Here is a 19815-nt window from a genome sequence, read left to right on the forward strand (position 1 = left end):
GTACTTGAAGCATCACCCCTTAATAATAAGCTATGGTTAAAAAAGAATTACGTTAAACTCTCGATTGTGATAAGATTGATTTATTGCAAAACATTATTCAATTCTGTCGTTTTATTTCCGTTAAACAATTTTGTTTAACAACGTAGAATCAGATGGAACACGTTCATTGAATAATGAGCTGCACTGTAGACTATCAGGTCTCATATCCACAGGAGGGTAAGCAGCTGCAGGATCGTCTTGATGTGTCTGCTGATAAACTCGATTTCCCGCAAAATCGTAGAAAGCGAGAGCGGGTTGTATGTCATCTCCGGAGGCCAACAGCCAATCACAGCGCTGGATTCTCTTAGTCCGTTTCCCATTGGCTGACAACTGACTAATACTCTGTTGTTCAGTACAAATTGAAGGAAACCACACCGACAATAAATTACAGATAGAATATCAATAATTTGAGCCCAAATACTCCAGCCTCCTCCGATATAAACTGTATTTGTGAAAGCTGAATGCGGGACGACCTCAGGCGCGCGGAGGTTTGTTTTCTAGTGAACCATGCTAGCACTGCTAGCTAACTAGCCAGCGTCTCGTCGCCTCCTCTTCATCTTCATGGGTTTCTGCTTTTGAGTCTGCCAGGCTTGTGCTGGGGGCAGCGAGGCTAACAATTTGATGCCATCGGCCAGGGTGGGTAGCCCTAATTTATCCCGTATATGTACTACATATCGATTGTAAGGTTTTCATTAATCATAGTGTGAATATACGAATGAATACTGCTCTGTAATTCCAAGCTAACTAACATGTTAGCATTGTGCTTTTAGCAGAGCTAGCTAGCTCGACTGCTAACGCGAGTATTTGCCTACCGGCTAAGCTAACATGTTGTATTGCCACCATTTGTGCGGTAATAATTTATGTACTAACATGTACTGTTGTCTGACTCGCAGAACTCAGGTCATATTATGAGTGGGGCGAGTTGTAAAGCTAACGGCGCCGTGTACCCCGCCTCATCAGCGATGATGAACTCTGTGAAGAAGCCGAAGATGGAGCAGATTCAGGCCGACCATGAGCTGTTCCTACAGGCCTTTGAAAGTGAGATTTCACTACTCGTCACTCTGTAATGCGGTTTGTCTGTTTGGTAACATTAGAAGAACTTTTCCATTCGTTCAATAAGCATTTAGATACACGCTTAAATTAACTGTTACTTATTTCGTTCTCAATATCTGCTTTTGGCTGACAGGCCTCACTAGTTTGAGTCTAACAGGAGTTACAGATTTTGTTTGAAACTAAACGAATCTCGTGATATTATCTGTATTTAGGTAGTAATTATCAGATTGTGATTAATAAAAAAAAACGCATACTGTACATTATCTTCTCAGTTTGGTTGGTGGGTATCTTGTCTATAATCAGCCACCACCTGTTAACACTCCTTTTTTGGCATGTGTTAGCAATAATGTGGATTAATTTCTCAGATGTTGAGACAGTGAAAGTAAGTGGCAGCAGACTGATAGAGTGACCTGTCTCTTAAAGCAGGGCAACTTCACACTGTATAATATCAATGTTAGTGCACCCTGTTTGAACTTTGCAAAGTTACAAGTGACTGTGTCCAAGTGAGGGCTGCAACTAACAGTATTTTCATTATCGATCATCTGTCAGTTGTTTTCCCATTTATTGATTGGTTGTTTGGTGTGTGGAATGTCAGAAAATGTTTATCACTGTTCCCCAAAGCCCATGATGAAGCCCTCAAATGCAAATGTTGTTGTTGTTTTTTTTCTCAACCCAGAAATATTCTGTTTACTATTACAAAGGACAAAAGACACAAAAAATATGAATACATTTGAGGTGCCAAAACCAGAAAATTTGACAAATTTCTTTGCTCACTGAATAATCAATTATCAAAATAGTTGGCGATAACTTTAATAATTTACAGTAAGTTGATTAATTGTTGCAGTTGTAGTCCAAATTAAACATCACACTTGTTTGTGTTTCCAGAACCAACTCAGATATATAGATTTCTCCGCACAAGGAACTTGATTGCAGTAAGTGAATTGCTGTACACGTCTTTTCTTTGAGTTACTTTATTGATTAGACAGCTCACTTAAAATGATCATGCTTTTTTTCCCTTTTTAGCCCATATTTTTGCACAGGACGCTCACCTTCATGTCTCACAGGAATGGTCGAACAAATGCCAGAAGGTATGAAATCCAATGATTATGGTCCCTTTGATACATATGAAGATACACTAACAGATTTAAAAGATGATTCATACATGATATGTTTATAATCTATTATGTTTTCTTAATGTTGAACCATGTCTCTTTGAATCCTTCCTCACAGGAAAACATTCAAAGTTGATGATATGTTGCAGACAGTGGAGAAGATGAAGGGAGAGCAGGATTCTCCAAGGTAACACAACTCTACAAGATTTGATATGCCCCTTTATTGCTATTGATAGTTTTTAGGGACTAAAATACCAAATAAATTGCACATTGACGTAATTTCTGACCATTTATATTAACAATCAGAGCACTTTGTATGCCCAAATTTCACGTGTGTCTTTTTTCTTTAGTTTGTCTTCACATCTACAGTTAACCTTCACTGGGTTCTTCCATAAGGATGGTAAGCAGATTTTACTCTTTAACAAGTACTTGTGTTTGGTGTGTTTTTGTTTGAAAGGCAAATGCTTACAAACAACTTAGAAAATAGGCTGAGCAGAGAGGGTTTTTTGTTTTACTTAGAGATGCTCTGACTGTCATTAGGTGTTACCACAATAACCAGTTGTCACTGATTGCAATTACATGCATGCTAGTATCCTCATTAAGAAACCTGACTATGCTACCTGTACTACTGATAGAAACCAGATACTGTGGCATGTAAACACCTTATCCAAGTTTTCTGATGAGAAGTCAAGACAGCTCACAGATGATCAGAAGCCTGGATACGGTTAGAACCATGTAGACAGTGAACATGGCTTCTCATGTTCCATGTACACATCATATCAGAAACAGAACAAAACAAGGATACTTGTGTGTATGAAAACACAATCACTCTAAGTGCTGTGTTGCCATGACACCACCCATCTACAGTAAGCCACTGGTAGCATGCTAAAGATATGTGTTGGAGCAAGCAGTTTGCCTAAAATAAATTTGCAAACACACTGGCACTAGTGACAGAAGGAGTGGATACAGAAGATGTTTATATACCAAAAAGTAGCCAGACAAAAATTAAAAAAACATCTGTTTCACTTGAAAGTTTTATTGTGTATTAGAAATTGAGCAAGAGGATTGACATTAAAACCTTTTTTTTCTGCTGTCCTGCAGAAAAGCCATCTCAGAATTCAGAAAATGAACAAAATTCCGTTTCCTTAGAGGTGCTACTTGTCAAAGTCTGCCATAAAAAACGCAAGGTAAAGTAAAATGTTATTGTCCCAGTCTCTCTCTCTTTAGAGAAAGGTCATTCCTAGCGAACATGTCTTGTTGAATTGAGTTTGGTCATTTTTCTTTCAGGATGTCAGCTGCCCGATAAAGCAAGTGCCTACAGGTAAAAAGCAGGTGCCTTTGAATCCTGACACTAACCAAACCAAGCCTGGCTCCTACCCCTCCTTACTGGTCTCCAGCAACGAGTTTGAGCCCAGCAACAGCCACATGGTCAAGTCCTATTCGCTCCTGTTCAGGGTGTCACGTACAGGGAGGAGGGATACAAACGGTCTGGTCAATGGAGAGGCCAATGAGAACATTGGTAGGATGCAAAAAGCATTTTGTTTTCTGATTTTTGCTGAAGTAGAATGTGTTTTGGGATGAATGAGGTAATAGTGCATCTTGTTATGAGATCAGAATAGGGAGAGTATGATACTGTAGTTCAGAATCGAGATATGGAAAGATGCTGGTTGTTTAGTCTTTCTCTGGACACATTGTCTAAAAAATCATGTTGGATGTAACTGAAATGGTTGCTGGTTAGATATGAAATGCCTCACTCTTTTTTGTTTTGTGCGAAGATGTAACAGATACTCCAACTAGAAAGAAGAGAAGTTCATCCCACAGAGAGGAGGGAGAGACCACAGAGACCTATGTTGCACAGATGACTGTCTTTGATAAGAATAGGTAAGGTTTTATCACTGTAAAATCTTTATTTTCCCCATTATTTTGACTACACCTTAGAGTCACTGCTCTTGATATGTTCTTTGCAGGAGATTGCAGCTGCTTGATGGAGAATATGAAGTGTCAATGCAAGGGATGGAGGACAGCCCTGTCAGCAAGAAGCGGGCTACGTGGGAAACCATTCTGGATGGAAAGGTAGGAGGATCTGTACACATGTTAGCATGGAGTGTCTAACCCTAACCCTCTTTACGCCACCACCTCACTGACCATTACTCTGACCGTCCCACAGAGACTGCCACCATTTGAGACATTTTCTCAGGGACCCACATTGCAGTTCATGCTACGCTGGACAGGTGATGCAAGTGGAAAGTCCACTGCCCCCGTGGCCAAACCCCTTGCTACCCGCAACTCCGATAGTTCCGGCCCCATGGAGACTAGGACCAGCAACCACCGAGCTGCCCTCATGAGTAAGTACAAAACCACAACAGGGTAGCTTGAATTTTAAGATGAGGCTAATTTAGAAATATGCTGTGATGTGGAGAATTTCTATCAGTATTCTTGTGAGGAACTATCAGTTTTTACTTAATCCTTTATTACAGTCTCAATTCTATTTAATCTTGTATAACATTTATGTACAGGAGACAGAAAGCATTTATAGATTCCAACTTCTGCTTCAAAGTATTGCAAGAATGTTCAGGATCAAACAATGAACTGAAGATTGTTTATTTCATGGCAGTTTCACCGAGCAAAGCTGAATGGATCATGGTTTTAGATTTTTCACCCACTCTGATACTGGTGTGGGATGGTCTATTTGTAACTGAATCTGGCAAAAGGCACTCTGTGAGTCATAACTGTTGAGTCCCTTTCAGAAATGCACTTCACTTCATGAATGTACTGGTAACTTACAGAAATAGATCAGATTATTTGAAACAGGCTTGTATGAGGTACTTTTTGATCAGATTATTAACTACAGTTGATGTCGGTCAACACGCTACCAGTTTTGAGAAGCGGAGAGAAGAACCAGCACAGAAACTAAGCAGGGTCTACTGGTGAGAGGGTCAGCAGCAAAGTGTATTTTAGCAATGTTAAGTGGGAAAAAAATCGATGTTTGTTTAAGTGTACACTATATTTAGAATATTTTCACTGCTTTTTGCTGTCAGACAGCCTTTGCTAATGGGAAACCACATTTATGCAAGTCAAGTATTGCTCTCTCTAGAGCCAGACCTTTTTTTTTTTGTTAAAGTGGCTTAAATACATTTTGCTGCTAACTCTGTCCACAGCAGTACATTGCTTAGCTTCCATGCTGGTTATTCCTCTGCTTCCACAAACTGTGTGTATTTACTATAGTTAATATACTGACAATCTAAGTACCTCATACAACCCCAGTAGAAATAATCCAAACTATCCCTTTACAATGTCCCTCTTGAAATAAGGGGCTTGTCATGTTTCTGTAGAGGTCCTGAAATATGTGTGTGTGAATATCCTGCAAAATGCTTTTCTACTGAATATGAGCAAATGCAGTTTGCATGAGTCATTATCTAACATCTTGTCTTTCCATTTTTTTCTCTGTTTGGCTCGGTGAAAATAGGCAGCCAATTCTGTATGCTGTATGTAATAAATGAAATGATTTCTAAGAAGATGTATTAGGGTGTCCACAGGGTTGCTTAGGCAAGTGAGAAGTGGGGTCGTGCTTCCCTCTAGCACTCATGGTGCATGATGGTTATTAATTAGACCACAGAGAGACATTAATTCAGCTGCATGAGAAGTTTTTAAAATCCAGCGCTGATGCAACCCACAAGAGAGACCTGTAAACACTGTTCTTCCTTCATTTTATGGTGGTAGGAAGGAATGAGGCTGTTTTTGTCTCTCTTGTGTGCACAAACATTGCTGCTCTATCTATAATGGTCCAGTCATGTTTTTCACTGGACCATAAATGGAACATTTCCATAGCAGTGACCCTTGTTTGAATGCCAAAAAGCCAGTACTATGATGGGTAGATGACGCCAGCAATAGTACATATTGTTTTGTCTGAAAGGGGCTTCAGCAGCAGCTATATGTGTGCTGTCATGTAATGTCACTGGTGAATAATGCAATCTCTACATTTTTTCAAGTATGTGTTGAATGCATGAAATGTATTTTTATGAGTTGAGGATTCTCCAACAAATAACCTCCATCTGTTCCTGCCAGCAGTGAAAGAGTCGGTCAGCACAGACATTCAGACGAGGAAAGAACAGGTCCCGTGTGAGCCGCGGCAGAAGCTACGTATATTTTATCAGGTACACTACAGCACACTAAAATAATACTGCTTAAAATCTTTTGGTGATGTGGCTGAAAAGCAAAATGTCTTTGTGCTCATTTTTTAAGAATGTTTAGAATAATGTCACTGTTAAACATTGCCTGTATTTCTTATTATTTTGCTGTGCTTAGTATGTATTACCAACCCAAAATGTTACTATTTGATGTCTTGGAAATGAGACTCAACAATTGACTATCTTTCTGGTGCATTTACCAAAAGCTTAGACAAATTCTACTGATTCTACCTTTAAGCTGAGGTCAGGGTCTCTGCAGATACAACAACCACCGTATGCTTCTAGTGGGTCATGATTAGGATTGGGAGAAATTATGTTTATGAGTCTATACATTGATTTGATTTGATTTTATTTACATTTTCATTTCTTTTTTTTATGCAAGTGTTGCCTCTTATTCCATTTGTTGCTCCTGGGCACCTGCTCCACAGGCTTTGTGTACCAAACTGTGATAATATCTCTGTTATGCAGTACTATTAAAATCATTAATTTACATTTGTGGTATGTCGACCTTCTCTGGTTGACTTTGTAACTAATGTAATCTGTCCTTGTTCAGTTCTTGTACAACAATAACACACGGCAACAAACGGAGGCAAGAGATGATCTTCACTGTCCCTGGTGCACCCTGAACTGCAGCAAACTCTACAGCCTGCTCAAACACCTCAAACTCTCCCACTCCCGCTTCATCTTCAACTATGTGGTAGGTTGGTCTGTTATTGTGTGTGGTTGACTTAGTTGTGTGTCTTTGTGAGATGCCACCTGATTTCAGGCAGCTTTGAAATCTACAAATGTAAAATAACTGAAGCTACTGTGTGGTAGCTCTTTTCTGCATTGCTTGTGCGCATTAAAGACACTTCACCCAAAAAGGAAAATTAATTTTTCATCCAGTCATTATCTACTCACCATCCTGCTGACTGAGGGTCAGGTTTAGCTTTGTATTCCACAAAATACTGCTGGAATTTCACAAGCCAAGTTGACTAAAAGTGTTATTTACACTATGTTTTTAGCCTGCATCTTCACTGTAGATCCTTAGCTTAGAGCCATATTCATGTGCACATGCACCCCATCTGAACTGTGTGTGTGGTGTGACTGTGCAGACGGCATGTTGGGGCTTTAGGAGACTTGGATTACACCAGATAAGCAGTATGAAGGCATGTTATGGTGTCTTTCCAGTTGTTTTTTTATGTTTGAAAACTGGTCACCATTCACTTACATTGTTTGGGAGATTCTGCAGGGCTATTTTCTTGTGAAACTCCAGCAGTGTTTTGCAGACTAACAAAATAGCTTGTTTGGGGAAAAAGGCAAAAGCAAGAAGGCAGTGTTTCTCTGACAGTCTCTGGAGAGCTACTCTGTGTCAGATAGATGTCACTGCACACACCGAGGGACAATTTTCTGTGTTTTTACAGCGAAGCTAGTTTTAACAGAGAGGAATACACAACACTGGTTACAGGTACATTAAATATATAGAGTTGTATCACACAGATGCTGAACTTCTATCAGACTGTGGCTACAAGAAAGGAACAAATTTTCTTTTTTGTCTTCTCTTGGGCTTTGGTGATAATGGATAAACCTGAGCCTTAATCTTTTTGAAGTGAACATACTGCAGATGTATTGAGGAAAAAATAATATTGGCAATGTTAGAGCACTTTTCAAGCGGTTAGTGACAATTAGGAGATTGTGAGCTATATTTAAGACACGTTTGACAATGACATTTCCTTGCCTCTGCTCTCTGACCACTGTATGCGGTCTGTACACTGTGAAAAGGTACTATGACTGTTTTCTGGTGTATGCATCTGTTAACCTAATACTTTTGATACATATGCGAGGGAAAAACAGGCAGTCAGAAAATGCTTATTGGCAGTGTTTTTGCTGCCTGTTAAATGGCTCAATACGAGGAGCTGTAGTTGAAATTAGGCAAACCACAAAGGGCAACCACTGTTTTAAAAGAAGTCTAGGCAAATTGGTCTGTTTTGACCTACTCTCTAATTGCAACTGGTTGTGTCTTGTTGTCCATCTCTCTTGTTCGCTCTCTCTTACAAAGTCTTTACTGCATCTTAAGTATTGTACGCACATCATCCAGACAGTTTGTGTGAAAAATCACACTTATAACCTTGACAGATTGAGCCTTTTGATCAGAATATGTACCAGGACTTCTGTGTTTTTGCAGAATACAATTTCCTATAGGATTTCTCTCATTTTATTTATCTGCAGCCTCACCCCAAAGGAGCAAGGATAGACGTGTCCATCAACGAGTGCTATGACGGCTCATACGTTGGCAATCCTCAGGACATCCACAGCCAACCCGGCTTTGCTTTCAGCCGCAACGGCCCCGTCAAGAGGACCGCTGTAACTCATATACTGGTCTGCAGGTAAACTTGTGACCTCTGTTTAATGGCAGTGTTCGCATTCAAAGGCAACCCGCCAGACAGTGTGATTAACTCCTTTTAAATGACCATTTTAATTGGCTTTTCATTCAGTCTGGTTTGGTGATGAATTGGTAATCCATAGAATTACTTTAATGAACTGTTCATGAGCAATGAGCTGGGTTAAAACAGAACAGGAAGAGTTTGTGGGACTTTGCAAGAAGGTGACCCTAAATACATCCATTCTTTTCAGTTGGCAGGTTTCTCCTACAGATCTGGTATATAAAAGCATGAAAATTCAAGATGTGAAGTTCTGATAAAGGTGTACTTGCATATTTTTGTGCAAGATTTTGTCTTTGATTTTTGCCCTTGATCCCGATCAGAGGCCTCTTCATGTTTGGTATCACTGATACTGGTCCAGTGATGTCACTGGATGCAGTGGAAACACATTAACAGCAGCCCACAGAAAAGAAATGCCACTGCAACTAGGGCTGAAACAATTCCTCAAGTAACTTGAGTAATTTGATTACTAAAATTCCTCAAGGCAAGTTTTTTTGCCTCGAGGCCTTGTTTTAATCCGAACTACTGAACAGTGCACTGTTTTGCACGTAGGGGTGGGTAATGGGATGCGGTGTTAAACAGCTGAATGATTAAAGACTAGAGTATTGATAAGCTCCGACATTTAAGTTTTTTATGTAATTTATTATCACACGGCTGCAGCACCTCTCCTCTGTGTCAGTGCAGCTCCTCCATATGCACACATAGAGTATGCACACAGAGTGAGGTCAGTGCGTTTCTCTTATCCTATGTCGGATCTGTTGCCTTTCTTCATCAGCAGGATTTTTTATAAAGTCACCCCAAAAACTAGGGATGTAACGATACATTCAACTCACGATTCAATATGATTTCTAATACTGGCTTCACGATACAATTTTTTCATGATTTTCTTAACAGAATTGGCTTGCAGAGAAATTATGACTGAAAAATATTCCTGTAATTATTTCTCAGACAAAAATACAACACGTCTGAGGTAGGGTGTAGCTGCAAAACACAAACTATAAACTACAACATATATTTTCTCATCTTTAACAAATTAAAAGGAATCCCTTTTAATTTTATTTTTTTTTTTTATCTTTGAGGTAGAGTAAACTGTGCTAAACAACCCATATGTCCTCTTCTTAAAAGTGCAACTGAAATTATATTTTATCTTAAATAACAAAAAATAAATAAATTGGATTTTTAAAACAAATCCCACAGTATAAATAAATTAATGAAATCTCTTCAAATAAACAAACTAAGGCTTGCATGTTTTCCTAGTTTGAAATTCTGCTTGTCAGCGTGGATTGTCCTTTTAACAGTTTCTTTGCTCAGGTGGTATTGAGCTTCTCATTATGTTGCCAGGTGACATGCTGCATCATGTTGGTTGTGTAGGTCATCGCCCTCTTGTAATATTTGCACACAGCCTTAATCTTGTCTGTGATCTTCTCGCACTTTTCACTTTGAACACAGGGAGCCCTATCTTACACTGATCTAAAGCACAAGTGGAAAGCACGAGGTGCAATGGATTTAATTTATTCAAGGTGTGTCCAAATCCACTTTTACCGCCTTGCGCCAGTGGTGCAGGGGTATCCTGCCCTGTCCTGCCCCTTGCACCACCAGCGCCCAAGTGCCCTCATTAATTCACCAGCGAGTTTAGGCCGAACATGCAATAAGCTGACCAAAAAGTCAGCTCTCATCACCTTTAAGAAGCAGGAGTGCAAGTGATGGCAGAATGACGGCAGGTTTACCAGGAGGAAACAAAGAGAAAATATTTTCAAAGCGAGGAGACAGATTTCCTAGATCGAGGAGTGAAAGCGCAAGAGCGTGCAATATATCATTGTCTTCTCTTCCTCCCATCCTCACACCTCCATCCCGCTAACACTGTTGTGGGTGTAGGAAACAGAATTTGAAAGTGTTTTTCTGAAGTTTGAAGTGCGCAGAATTTTTGCACAGTGTATCCAACCAGCTCTGTCAGAAGCACGCATACCCTTTTCTCTCCGGGTTGGGCCGGTCTTGCGCAGTCTTACGTGCTATGCTCTTTAAAAATTATTCTTTTTTTATCTCAACTGATTTGTATCAATTTTTAACTGTCTCACGATGCATCCTTACATCCCTTCTAAAAAGAAAAGTAGAAAAAATTGCAGAACACGCAATATATCTTATCCAATTACACGATTAATCGCCAGAATGATCGATAGATTACTTGATTACTAAAAGAATCGATAGCTGCAGCCCTACTGCCAACAGTATGACCAAGCGTCTTGGGTTTGCCTTACTGGGAAGATATAATAAAGAGGACATGAACAACAGTGCAATGACCAGCAGCAACAGCTTCTTTTTCTTTTTCTCACATGTGTCGAAACGAAGCTTCGCCAACAATTCCTGCCTTACGGCAAGTCTGAGGGGCACACTACCTCAAATACAGAAGGCTCGTAAATCATGATGTAACGATGGTAAAGGGTCAGTGGTCGATGACTGTCAGCCATCTGCAATGGACGATGGCATCGTCCATCAGCCCAACCCTTATCTCTACTGATTGCAGCATCAACAAACTATCAACAAAGAGCAAGTGGGTTGTATTTTATAACAACTCATGTAACATTATCCATTCATTTTTAACCAAAAGTTACTGTATCTTATATTACTTTATTGTTTAGAGTTTGTGTACAAGGCACTGAAAATAATACTGTATTCATTTTGGGGGGTACATTCTCATATGCGTCACATTTGAATTAAGTATTAAGTATTGGTGATGTCTAACGAATGAGAATAGGAGGATTTAAAATACCAGTGTGCATGGTGTGTATGCAGGATTTGTTTTCACGCTCCTCTTCCAATAGGCCTAAGAGGACCAAACCAAGTTTGTCCGAGTTCCTGGAGACTGAAGACGGAGAGGTGGAGCAGCAGAGGACCTACGTCAGCGGACACAACCGTCTCTACTTCCACAGTGACAGCTGCATGCCCCTGCGGCCCCAGGAAATGGATTTGGACAGTGAGGATGAGAGAGATCCAGAGTGGCTGAGAGAGAAGACTGCCACGGTGAGAGGCCATTACTCATTGTGTCCCTCTGTGTCTTCATTGTTCAATTAAGTCATGCGGCTCAAAGAGACCACCTTAAAAGTCCAGAGAGTTGCGTAAGAGGAAATTTCTCAAGTTATTACAACCTGCTGAGCAAACACAGAATCTCATCTTGACTGGGTTTTTACACTCACTTAATCACGTAATATTACATAATGTTTAACTTTTCAGACTGACTTCAGAGGTATGGCTTCAAGTCTGTGCTGATGATGGATGGTGTTGTCTGTGGTGTTGTACAAGGAGTACAAAAAGAAAAAGAAATAAATCTTGGACTTTACCTCCTGTCAATATGCAAAAAGACATCAGGGCATTTTGATTGCATCAATAATGCAGTTAACCTTGTAACACAAGATGCATTCAAGCTTACATTGTAATGCTCTGCAGAGATACTTGAGATTGGCTGGAAGCACATAAACAACATCAAGACTGGAAAGCTGCTGTCAGCATCTTTTGAAGTTGGTAATTATCATTGATTTAGGTGGACAACAAGGCTTTTCTCTCTTGATATAACTCTGTTCACTTTACTAATGGAAGAAGCCAGTTATTAATCAATCAAAAGCAGAATTCGTTGTAACATTAACTGAGGCTGGTAATCCAGCAAAATGTAACTTTTGGAATCATTTAAATGGTTTAAAAGTAGTAGTGCGAGTGTTTTTGAGGTCTTAAGTTGAGGGGGAAAAAAATCAAAATGAAGCTTAGGAATGCTGCTTTTGGTGTCGGATTACCATGGCAACAAAGAGTCAAAGCATTTGGGTCAATGTGGCTGCCCATAAATAACTTAAAGGTGCTCAGAGCAAAAACTGTTGCCAACATTGAACACTTCCTCTGCTTGCTCTTGTATTTTTATCACTTCAGTATTGATTCCCTGAACCTGCTAACATTACTGCTGTATCTATCTCTGTTGATTTCACTGTCAGGGGCGACAGAAACTGCTTAAAATGAGTGGGTTATCCTTTAACTTGTTCCAACCAAATTTCACATGCATCTGTTCACGTACTGGAGCAGTACATACATTAGACTCTTAGGCGCCATCATTTGTTGTAGCTTGTCTCATAAATCCATCTGAGGTACCTGTTGTGTTTTTTTTAACAACTGAGATGATGATATACTCTTATTTCATATTGCTTATCTTATCATCATTGTATCCATTATTTATTTATTTATTTGTTTTTACTTGTGCAGCAACTGGATGAGTTCACAGATGTCAATGAAGGCGAGAAGGAAGTGATGAAGCTGTGGAACCTGCATGTCATGAAACATGGGTATGTTAAATTTACTGAGAAGTCTTCATACAGCGTTCCAAAAGCTGAAAATTAAGCAATATAATGGTTGTGCAATTTTCATATTTGCATAGTTAAGTTTGTGATGGGAAACTGGCCGAAATTCCAAACAGAACTTCTTGACGTTTTTGCCATTGAAAAGAACATTACCAAATATTAAACAGTGTTCAAATGGGAGGGTCACTGCAGATTGAAAAGGAATCCAGAGCACTTAGAAATTCACTTGTAATCAGTCCTGTATGGTATAAATTACAGAAGTTGTACTGTATTGTAGTTGCACATTTTGTCACAGCTATTGAGGTCCCAAAGGGTATAAGAAGGGAAAAAAAAAAAAAAAATATATATATATATATATATATATATATATATATATATATATATTTACATATATACATACATACATACATACTTGGATGTTGTGATACTTTATCCACTTTCAAAAACACTATACATTTTTAATTAATAGTTCATATGCAAAGATTCATGGCAGTGTTGTAATCTATCTTCAGACATTACTCTACCACTTCCACGTAACAACATAAAATGAGACAGGAGGAAGTAAACGCATTTCCTTTGCTCAAAGTGAAAAAAAAAAAAAAAACTAGTGTTGTGATGTTACAGGGACTGAAATACAAATGTAAATCCCACTGGGCTGATTACATAAAAAAGTAAAGTTATTTTCAGATTTTATATCAATGAGGGGAGTGGTCTTTATACTAAGTTTTACTTTAATTAAGGCCAAGACGCACACCAATGGTGCAGTCTGGTGCATGACAGACTTCACATTTTAATTTCCAGCAGCATTTTAGGACAAGGTTGCTTTTTACAAGTATCTATTTATTTCTTTATTATTATTATTATTATTATTATTATTATTATTATTATTATTATTATTATTATTATTATTATTATTTCATAAATAAAGTATTGTCCTCTAAGGGGAAAAATCGTCACCTTTTTTGCAGGTCCGTCTATATAATCACTTAATGCGATATTCATGATTTTATATTAAGACAGCCAGGATAATTTACACCAGTTTCACTCTGACAGTTTACATCAGTGACGACGTTTTACAGCAAAGTGAACAGCAACATGCACCCTGGAGACGGGAGAGACAGCAGCTGGACAGTTAATCATGGTTTACAATAAAGCAGCGCAGTGACATAGCGAAGATGAGTGGTTGTTACTAAGACGATGTTTTGTCTGCAGTGTGTAAAACAGAACTGTACAGTAACATCACCATTCTGCTGTCTATTATGATTAATTGGCATGTATTTAAAGCTACATAAATCAGACTTGGAGTAATAGGACTGAACGGTAACATTATGATTCATGATCTTAAAGTTTTTATCACCGTTGACATATCTGTCCATGTTCACACGCTTCCTCTCCCTCCTCCTCTCTCTGGTGCGGGTCAGTGCTTTTTTTTCTCATATCAAGATTTAGGAGGTGCTGCAGCTCCATCAGCTTTTGCTCCTCACATGAGTGTCTTTTTTTGGGGGGGAGCATCAAGGTAGTTTGATGTGTCAAGATGCTTTCAGAGTATTTCAGAGTTCTGCCATTTAAAACAATGGGTGTATTTCAAAATGCAAACATCAGACACTTTCAATGTGTTTTGGCCTTTAGATAAAAGCAGCCTGCGATTTTGCCTTTCTTACAGTATCACAACATATTGGATCATAACCCCTATATCATGATATGTATCGTAACGCCATATTCTTACCAATACACAGCCCATGGATCCATCAAACCCTTGAAATATGAAACTAAACTCTCCTGTTCTCTGTTTTACTGCAGTTTCATAGCAGACAACCAGATGAATCAGGCCATCATGCTCTTTGCTGAGAACCGCGGTGCTCACATCATCCGTCGCAACCTCTGTCGCAACTTCCTCCTGCATCTAGTCAGCATGCACGACTTCAACCTGGTGAGCACGGCCACCATTGACCGTGCCATGGCCCGTCTGCGACAGATCCAGGAGGAGCTGCCGGACGCCGAGGAGGAGCAGCAGCACCAGACTCTGGTTGCAGCAGGAGCCTGCAACGGCAACGCCGTCACTTCCGCTGGGGGCAAACAGGGCAAGAGGACAAAAAGCGCACTAACGGACTGATGTAGGATGGATGGATGGATGGAACAATGATTGTCGTGGGTTTTTTTGTTTGTTTTATTTTGATTTTGGGTTTTCCTTTTTCTTCTTAAATGAACATTACAAACCCATTGGTGCTTAGATAGGTGGCAGAACTGCTCACCGGAGGATCTGACCTGAAGCAGACCAGTATACAAGTTTTTGGAACTTGAGAATTGAACCAAATATGAACAATATAAAAGTGAGTCACCCACATCTACACAACCCAGGAATTTGAGGACTGGATGATGTAAGTTGAACCTACTAAATATGCATTTTGTAGGTGCCACTGAAGTATCGTGTTTGGGGGTGAGTGTGAACAAACTGAGTCTTCTGATGTGGCACGACTGTCTTTGCTATGTCCTTGTTCTAGACAACTGTATCAAGACTACAGTTTAAAACTGTACTTGTAACATTGTCACTCTTGATTATTTGTACACATACACAATAACCTTGTTGAAAACTTATCCTTTTAGCTGATTATTTTAGCACTTGGTGTTTGTATTTAGAAAGCTTACCTTGAAATTGTCTTTTGTTTTGTTTTTTATTCATGCTGCGCCAAATGTTAAATGCAGCTTTTCCACTGTCATCAGTGGAGAAACTTTAGTGGGTTTGATTTCACTGTTGTGAATGACAATTAATTTGAAGGGTCAGACAGTAAAGAGAACATTACAGTAAAAATCTACACTTGGCATCAATGTCTAGAGTATATAAAGCCTGTAAAGCTTGTGTTAGGACCCCACAATTGATTGTGGGTTTTGCTGGTAGGTTGCCATGACAATAGTGTTATACTGTAAAGCCTTTGATCCTGGACAACAGAATAAATTCAAAACTCCCACTTCATCACCCCTACGCCTTTTGGCCTACATTGATGATAGCTCAAGGAAAGCCAGGGAACTCTACTTTTCTGAATATTTTCTGACTGATTTACTGAAACAACCAGCAGCGCATCACCTCGTGTCGTGTAGAGTGCATAGCATTCAAGATGTAAAAGTTAACAGTTTTCTGATGATACCGGCAGGCACCTGTAGTTTCTTTACACTTTGAGGTTTGAACAAGTTGGAATCACAACGTTAAAGGTATACTTGGCAGGATTTTCAAAAAAACAACGGGTAGATAAAATAATCGCTCCGTCATCACTTAGGACCCACTGTAAGTGTGATGGTGTCTATCTGCAGAGAGCCTGCCCTCTGCTTGTATTTTCTCATTATTTTGCTGTGTTTGGGACGTTTCTGGGTGTGGACTTGGGTGGGAATTGTGTTTCTAATACACAGAGTTTGAGGCCAGGACTCTATGAAAACACAGATGCCAAGTTAAGTCCCTCGCCTCTGCTCTCTGTGTCAAGGATGTACAAAGAGCGTCTGGTCTGTGTTGGGCAGGGATGCACACACTAACTGCCGTCAAACAATCAAAATATTTTATTACTACTTCATTCTTGCTAACACCACTCCCTCTGTGGCTCACTTGTTGAGCGGAGGAGGAGGAGCCAGCTTTAAATGGTGTGTTTACAAACAGCAACCAACAAATCCTGCGTAGTATACCTTTAAACCTGTTTTTAACATGTGCTCTGAGTATCAGTAACTGACCAATAGAATATGTATACATGTAATCACATCAAATGTTTAGCTGTGCCCCGTTCTGAATCCAATAATTAACAGATTGCAGTCTCTCTCAAAGCAATATGCTGTTTATTGGATGGTTGGTTTTCAGGTCCAAGTCAGTTGTCTGTCCTGTTAGATGCAGTTTATGCCAAAGGGGAATATTTTCATCAGTCTCTTTTAGTCCTGTATATTTTTTTTTAGCATCTTTTCTTTTGTTCCATTCCATGACAGGTTTTTCTTTTTAAAAAAAGCAGCGGTAGTTGATTTGTAGTGTGCACATAACTTGGTGATCATCACCATTCATTATTTCATCAGACTTCCCTTGTGGACAACCAAATTAACTATATTTTACTCCCTCCAGTATTCAAGGAGGGTTTCTGTATTCATCTGGAAAAAAGGGAGACGCATTCACCATTATTGTCAAAACACCCTGTTAAAAATTGTCGACTGTACACTCTGGCTAAGGGGATTTTTATATTTAAAGAAATAAAATACATTTGACCTCATTTGTGTGTGTAATGTTTTAACAATTCATGCAACAAAAACTTGTATATTTCACACATAGAATGACTTACTGTATTTTTCAGCGGTTACAGGCCTCTATCATTGACAATATCAAGACCAGCAAAAGCTTGCTGTTTGTCAACATAACAGTCTTAACCTGAAATTCACTCTCTTGCCCCAGACCTTTTGACTACATCATACTGTCCTAAACACCAGATTGAGTTTAATTGAACAGTCATACTGAAAATCGAGCGAGCAAGTGAACCTTGTGTTGAGACCATTTTGTCGACTGCTGTTTCGCTTTGGCACTAAATTTCATAAATGTTTACAAACATTTTGCAGAGGCTTCAAGAAATACGTTTTGTGTAATGAAAATAAAAAGTGCATCACAGCAGCTGAACTATAGTCCTAATGAGGCTTCAAGAGCAAACCTGTTTTTGTAATTAATGTTCACATAAGTCAACACTGAATATGAAGATTTTTCTCCTCTGTTATTCACTGGAGACATGCAGACTGCAGACACTGCACATTTCCCAGATATGTCAAGTGTCTTCAGAAAGAAATCTACAGGGAAGAAATGTTATGTATTCTTCTGCCTCCTGCAGTCTTTCTCAGTTGTGTTATACTCCTTTAATTCTGGTTTATAATCAGGTTCTTCTGCTCCTGAGAGTCTCACATTCCTTAAAAGTGCCAGACAGTCTTTTCTTTCTTAGACTCAGGGGAAGTTCACATTGCATCTGTAGTGAGATAAAGCAATTTGTCTCCCTCAGTCTACTTACTGGAACCTAAACTTTTGAGAGCTGATGGAACTGAGCTCCAAACTCGTCAGTGTTTTGTCTTTTTACATTTGCCCCCCATGTCTTCACTGACAAAGGCCACTGGTTGGTTGACAGGAAGAACCTGTTAACCATTGACACTGTTTCTTTTTTAAAGATTTCGGGGCCTTTATTTAGACAGGACAGGAGGCGAGAGAATGGGGAGATGACTTGCAGCACGGGGCCGCTGTAGAGGGCCTCAGTACATGGTGCACACACTGTCCCAACTGATCCAGCAGGACCTTTAAGACTCTTTATGACTACAAAATTGTCGGTAATATTAGAAAACATCTGACTCACTGTGGAATGTGGAATAGGGTGGGGTCGGAGTGAAATATGGGGTCAGTGTCGTATAATATTGCCTGTGTATCACATTATATTATTATATTATATTATTCTATTATATGGCACTGGACTGGAGGATCAGGAGCTGTTATGTGTGTGTCTGACCACTAAGTGGCATCAAAGCACCGTCTTTTTGTTTTTAATGACACTGCAGTTTTTCCAACTTTATTCAACATCTTCAAATAACAAATAGGTCATATGATTTAAACACATCTAACAATAAATCAAAGCAACATAAATCAAATGACTAAAACAAAATAAACTATACAAATGCGTCCAAATAGAAATAATAATAAAGAAAACTAATTATTGTAATAAAAAATAAATTAATTAAATTAACTCCAAGTGGGATTTAAATAAAATATAATTCAAGTAAATCAGACAGTCTCAAGGCACTTCAGCTCTTCGTTTTTTTTTTAAAGCTTGAGACAAAATTTAAATTAACGGAATTTTAAAATGGAATAAAAGTTGAAAAATTACTTTTAATCAAAATATTATTACAGAAAAATTCACATTCTTTGTTTTTCAAAAGAACACCAAATTTTTACAATACAACAGGTATTACAATCTTCGTAACCAACCAGTCATGTATTCTCTCCCAAAGAGTGTTAACAATATTACAGCTGTTGTATTATTATTGTTGGTTAGGAATTAATGTATATACTGCCCCTGAAGCCAGAAAGTTATTTAACAGACTTGGAGAACTCCTTACAGTTGGCTTCAATCTAATTTTATGCGTTGATTTTAATACAGAAAAACGCTATGTTTTAAGTTAAAATGTGTCCTTCACTTACCTTTAAAGTTAATCAATACCGTCGCCTTTTAATAACAACGTTAGGCTTGCGTTTATCATATCTGAATCAGTTCTGTTCACTTACTATACGAGAGCCTCCGTGTGATCCGTCTGTAAATATACGATCTTTGGCTACACCTCGTCGCGTTCGTTTTTACGTCATTCACATCAGTTAAGATGCTCTCGATGCAACAGCACTCGTTTAAGTGCTCAGGGTTTGGTGTGTTTATTTGTAACGTTTACTTTTTATACTTTAATGAATTTAATAAAATACATCGTCAGCTAGTTTGGTCAAAGTAAAAGAAAGTTGGTGGTTTTGCCTGAAGTTAATGTCGCACAAATTGACGTCACGTTCGCTTCACTTATGAAAGCCAACCGCCAAAGCCCAAATGCCACCGGAAAGGCTTTAAATTTGAAGTCTTATGATGCGGAATAAACTCAAACTGAGCAAGAAATGTAGCGTTAAAGTTGCTTCGTGTCCATT

The 19815-nt window shown here is 38.9% G+C and overlaps 1 protein-coding gene across 2 annotated transcripts; it reads left to right on the forward strand.

Annotated features, from left to right (window-relative positions):
* Positions 1–353: 353 nt before the first annotated feature.
* On the forward strand, positions 354–17380 carry suz12b (SUZ12 polycomb repressive complex 2 subunit b). Of its 2 annotated transcripts, none has more exons than XM_084715591.1 (17): positions 354–675; positions 933–1077; positions 1978–2024; positions 2116–2180; positions 2323–2391; positions 2555–2604; positions 3306–3391; positions 3492–3723; positions 3980–4085; positions 4172–4277; positions 4372–4549; positions 6270–6358; positions 6945–7088; positions 8600–8757; positions 11631–11829; positions 13051–13130; positions 14946–17380. In XM_084715591.1, the coding sequence occupies exons 1-17, from the start codon at positions 661–663 to the stop codon at positions 15256–15258; spliced, it is 2082 nt and encodes a 693-aa protein (XP_084571717.1). In that variant the 5' UTR covers positions 354–660; the 3' UTR covers positions 15259–17380. The 2 variants fall into 2 exon arrangements, with proteins under 2 accessions (XP_084571717.1, XP_084571718.1); XM_084715592.1 differs by having other exon boundaries at positions 6273–6358.
* The last annotated feature ends 2435 nt before the right edge of the window (positions 17381–19815 follow it).

This window comes from Lutjanus erythropterus, chromosome 3, assembly GCF_056507025.1.
Source record: "Lutjanus erythropterus isolate fLutEry1 chromosome 3, fLutEry1.hap2, whole genome shotgun sequence".
In the NCBI taxonomy this organism is placed as follows: domain Eukaryota; kingdom Metazoa; phylum Chordata; class Actinopteri; order Lutjaniformes; family Lutjanidae; genus Lutjanus; species Lutjanus erythropterus.

What these genes read in the sequence shown, in the direction of transcription:
- suz12b (XM_084715591.1), top strand. An exon ending in GTTCCTACAGGCCTTTGAAA is followed by an intron (nt 1,078 to 1,977) that starts GTGAGATTTCAC and finishes TTGTGTTTCCAG; the next exon opens with AACCAACTCAGATATATAGA. An exon ending in TGAGAGAGAAGACTGCCACG is followed by an intron (nt 11,830 to 13,050) that starts GTGAGAGGCCAT and finishes TTACTTGTGCAG; the next exon opens with CAACTGGATGAGTTCACAGA.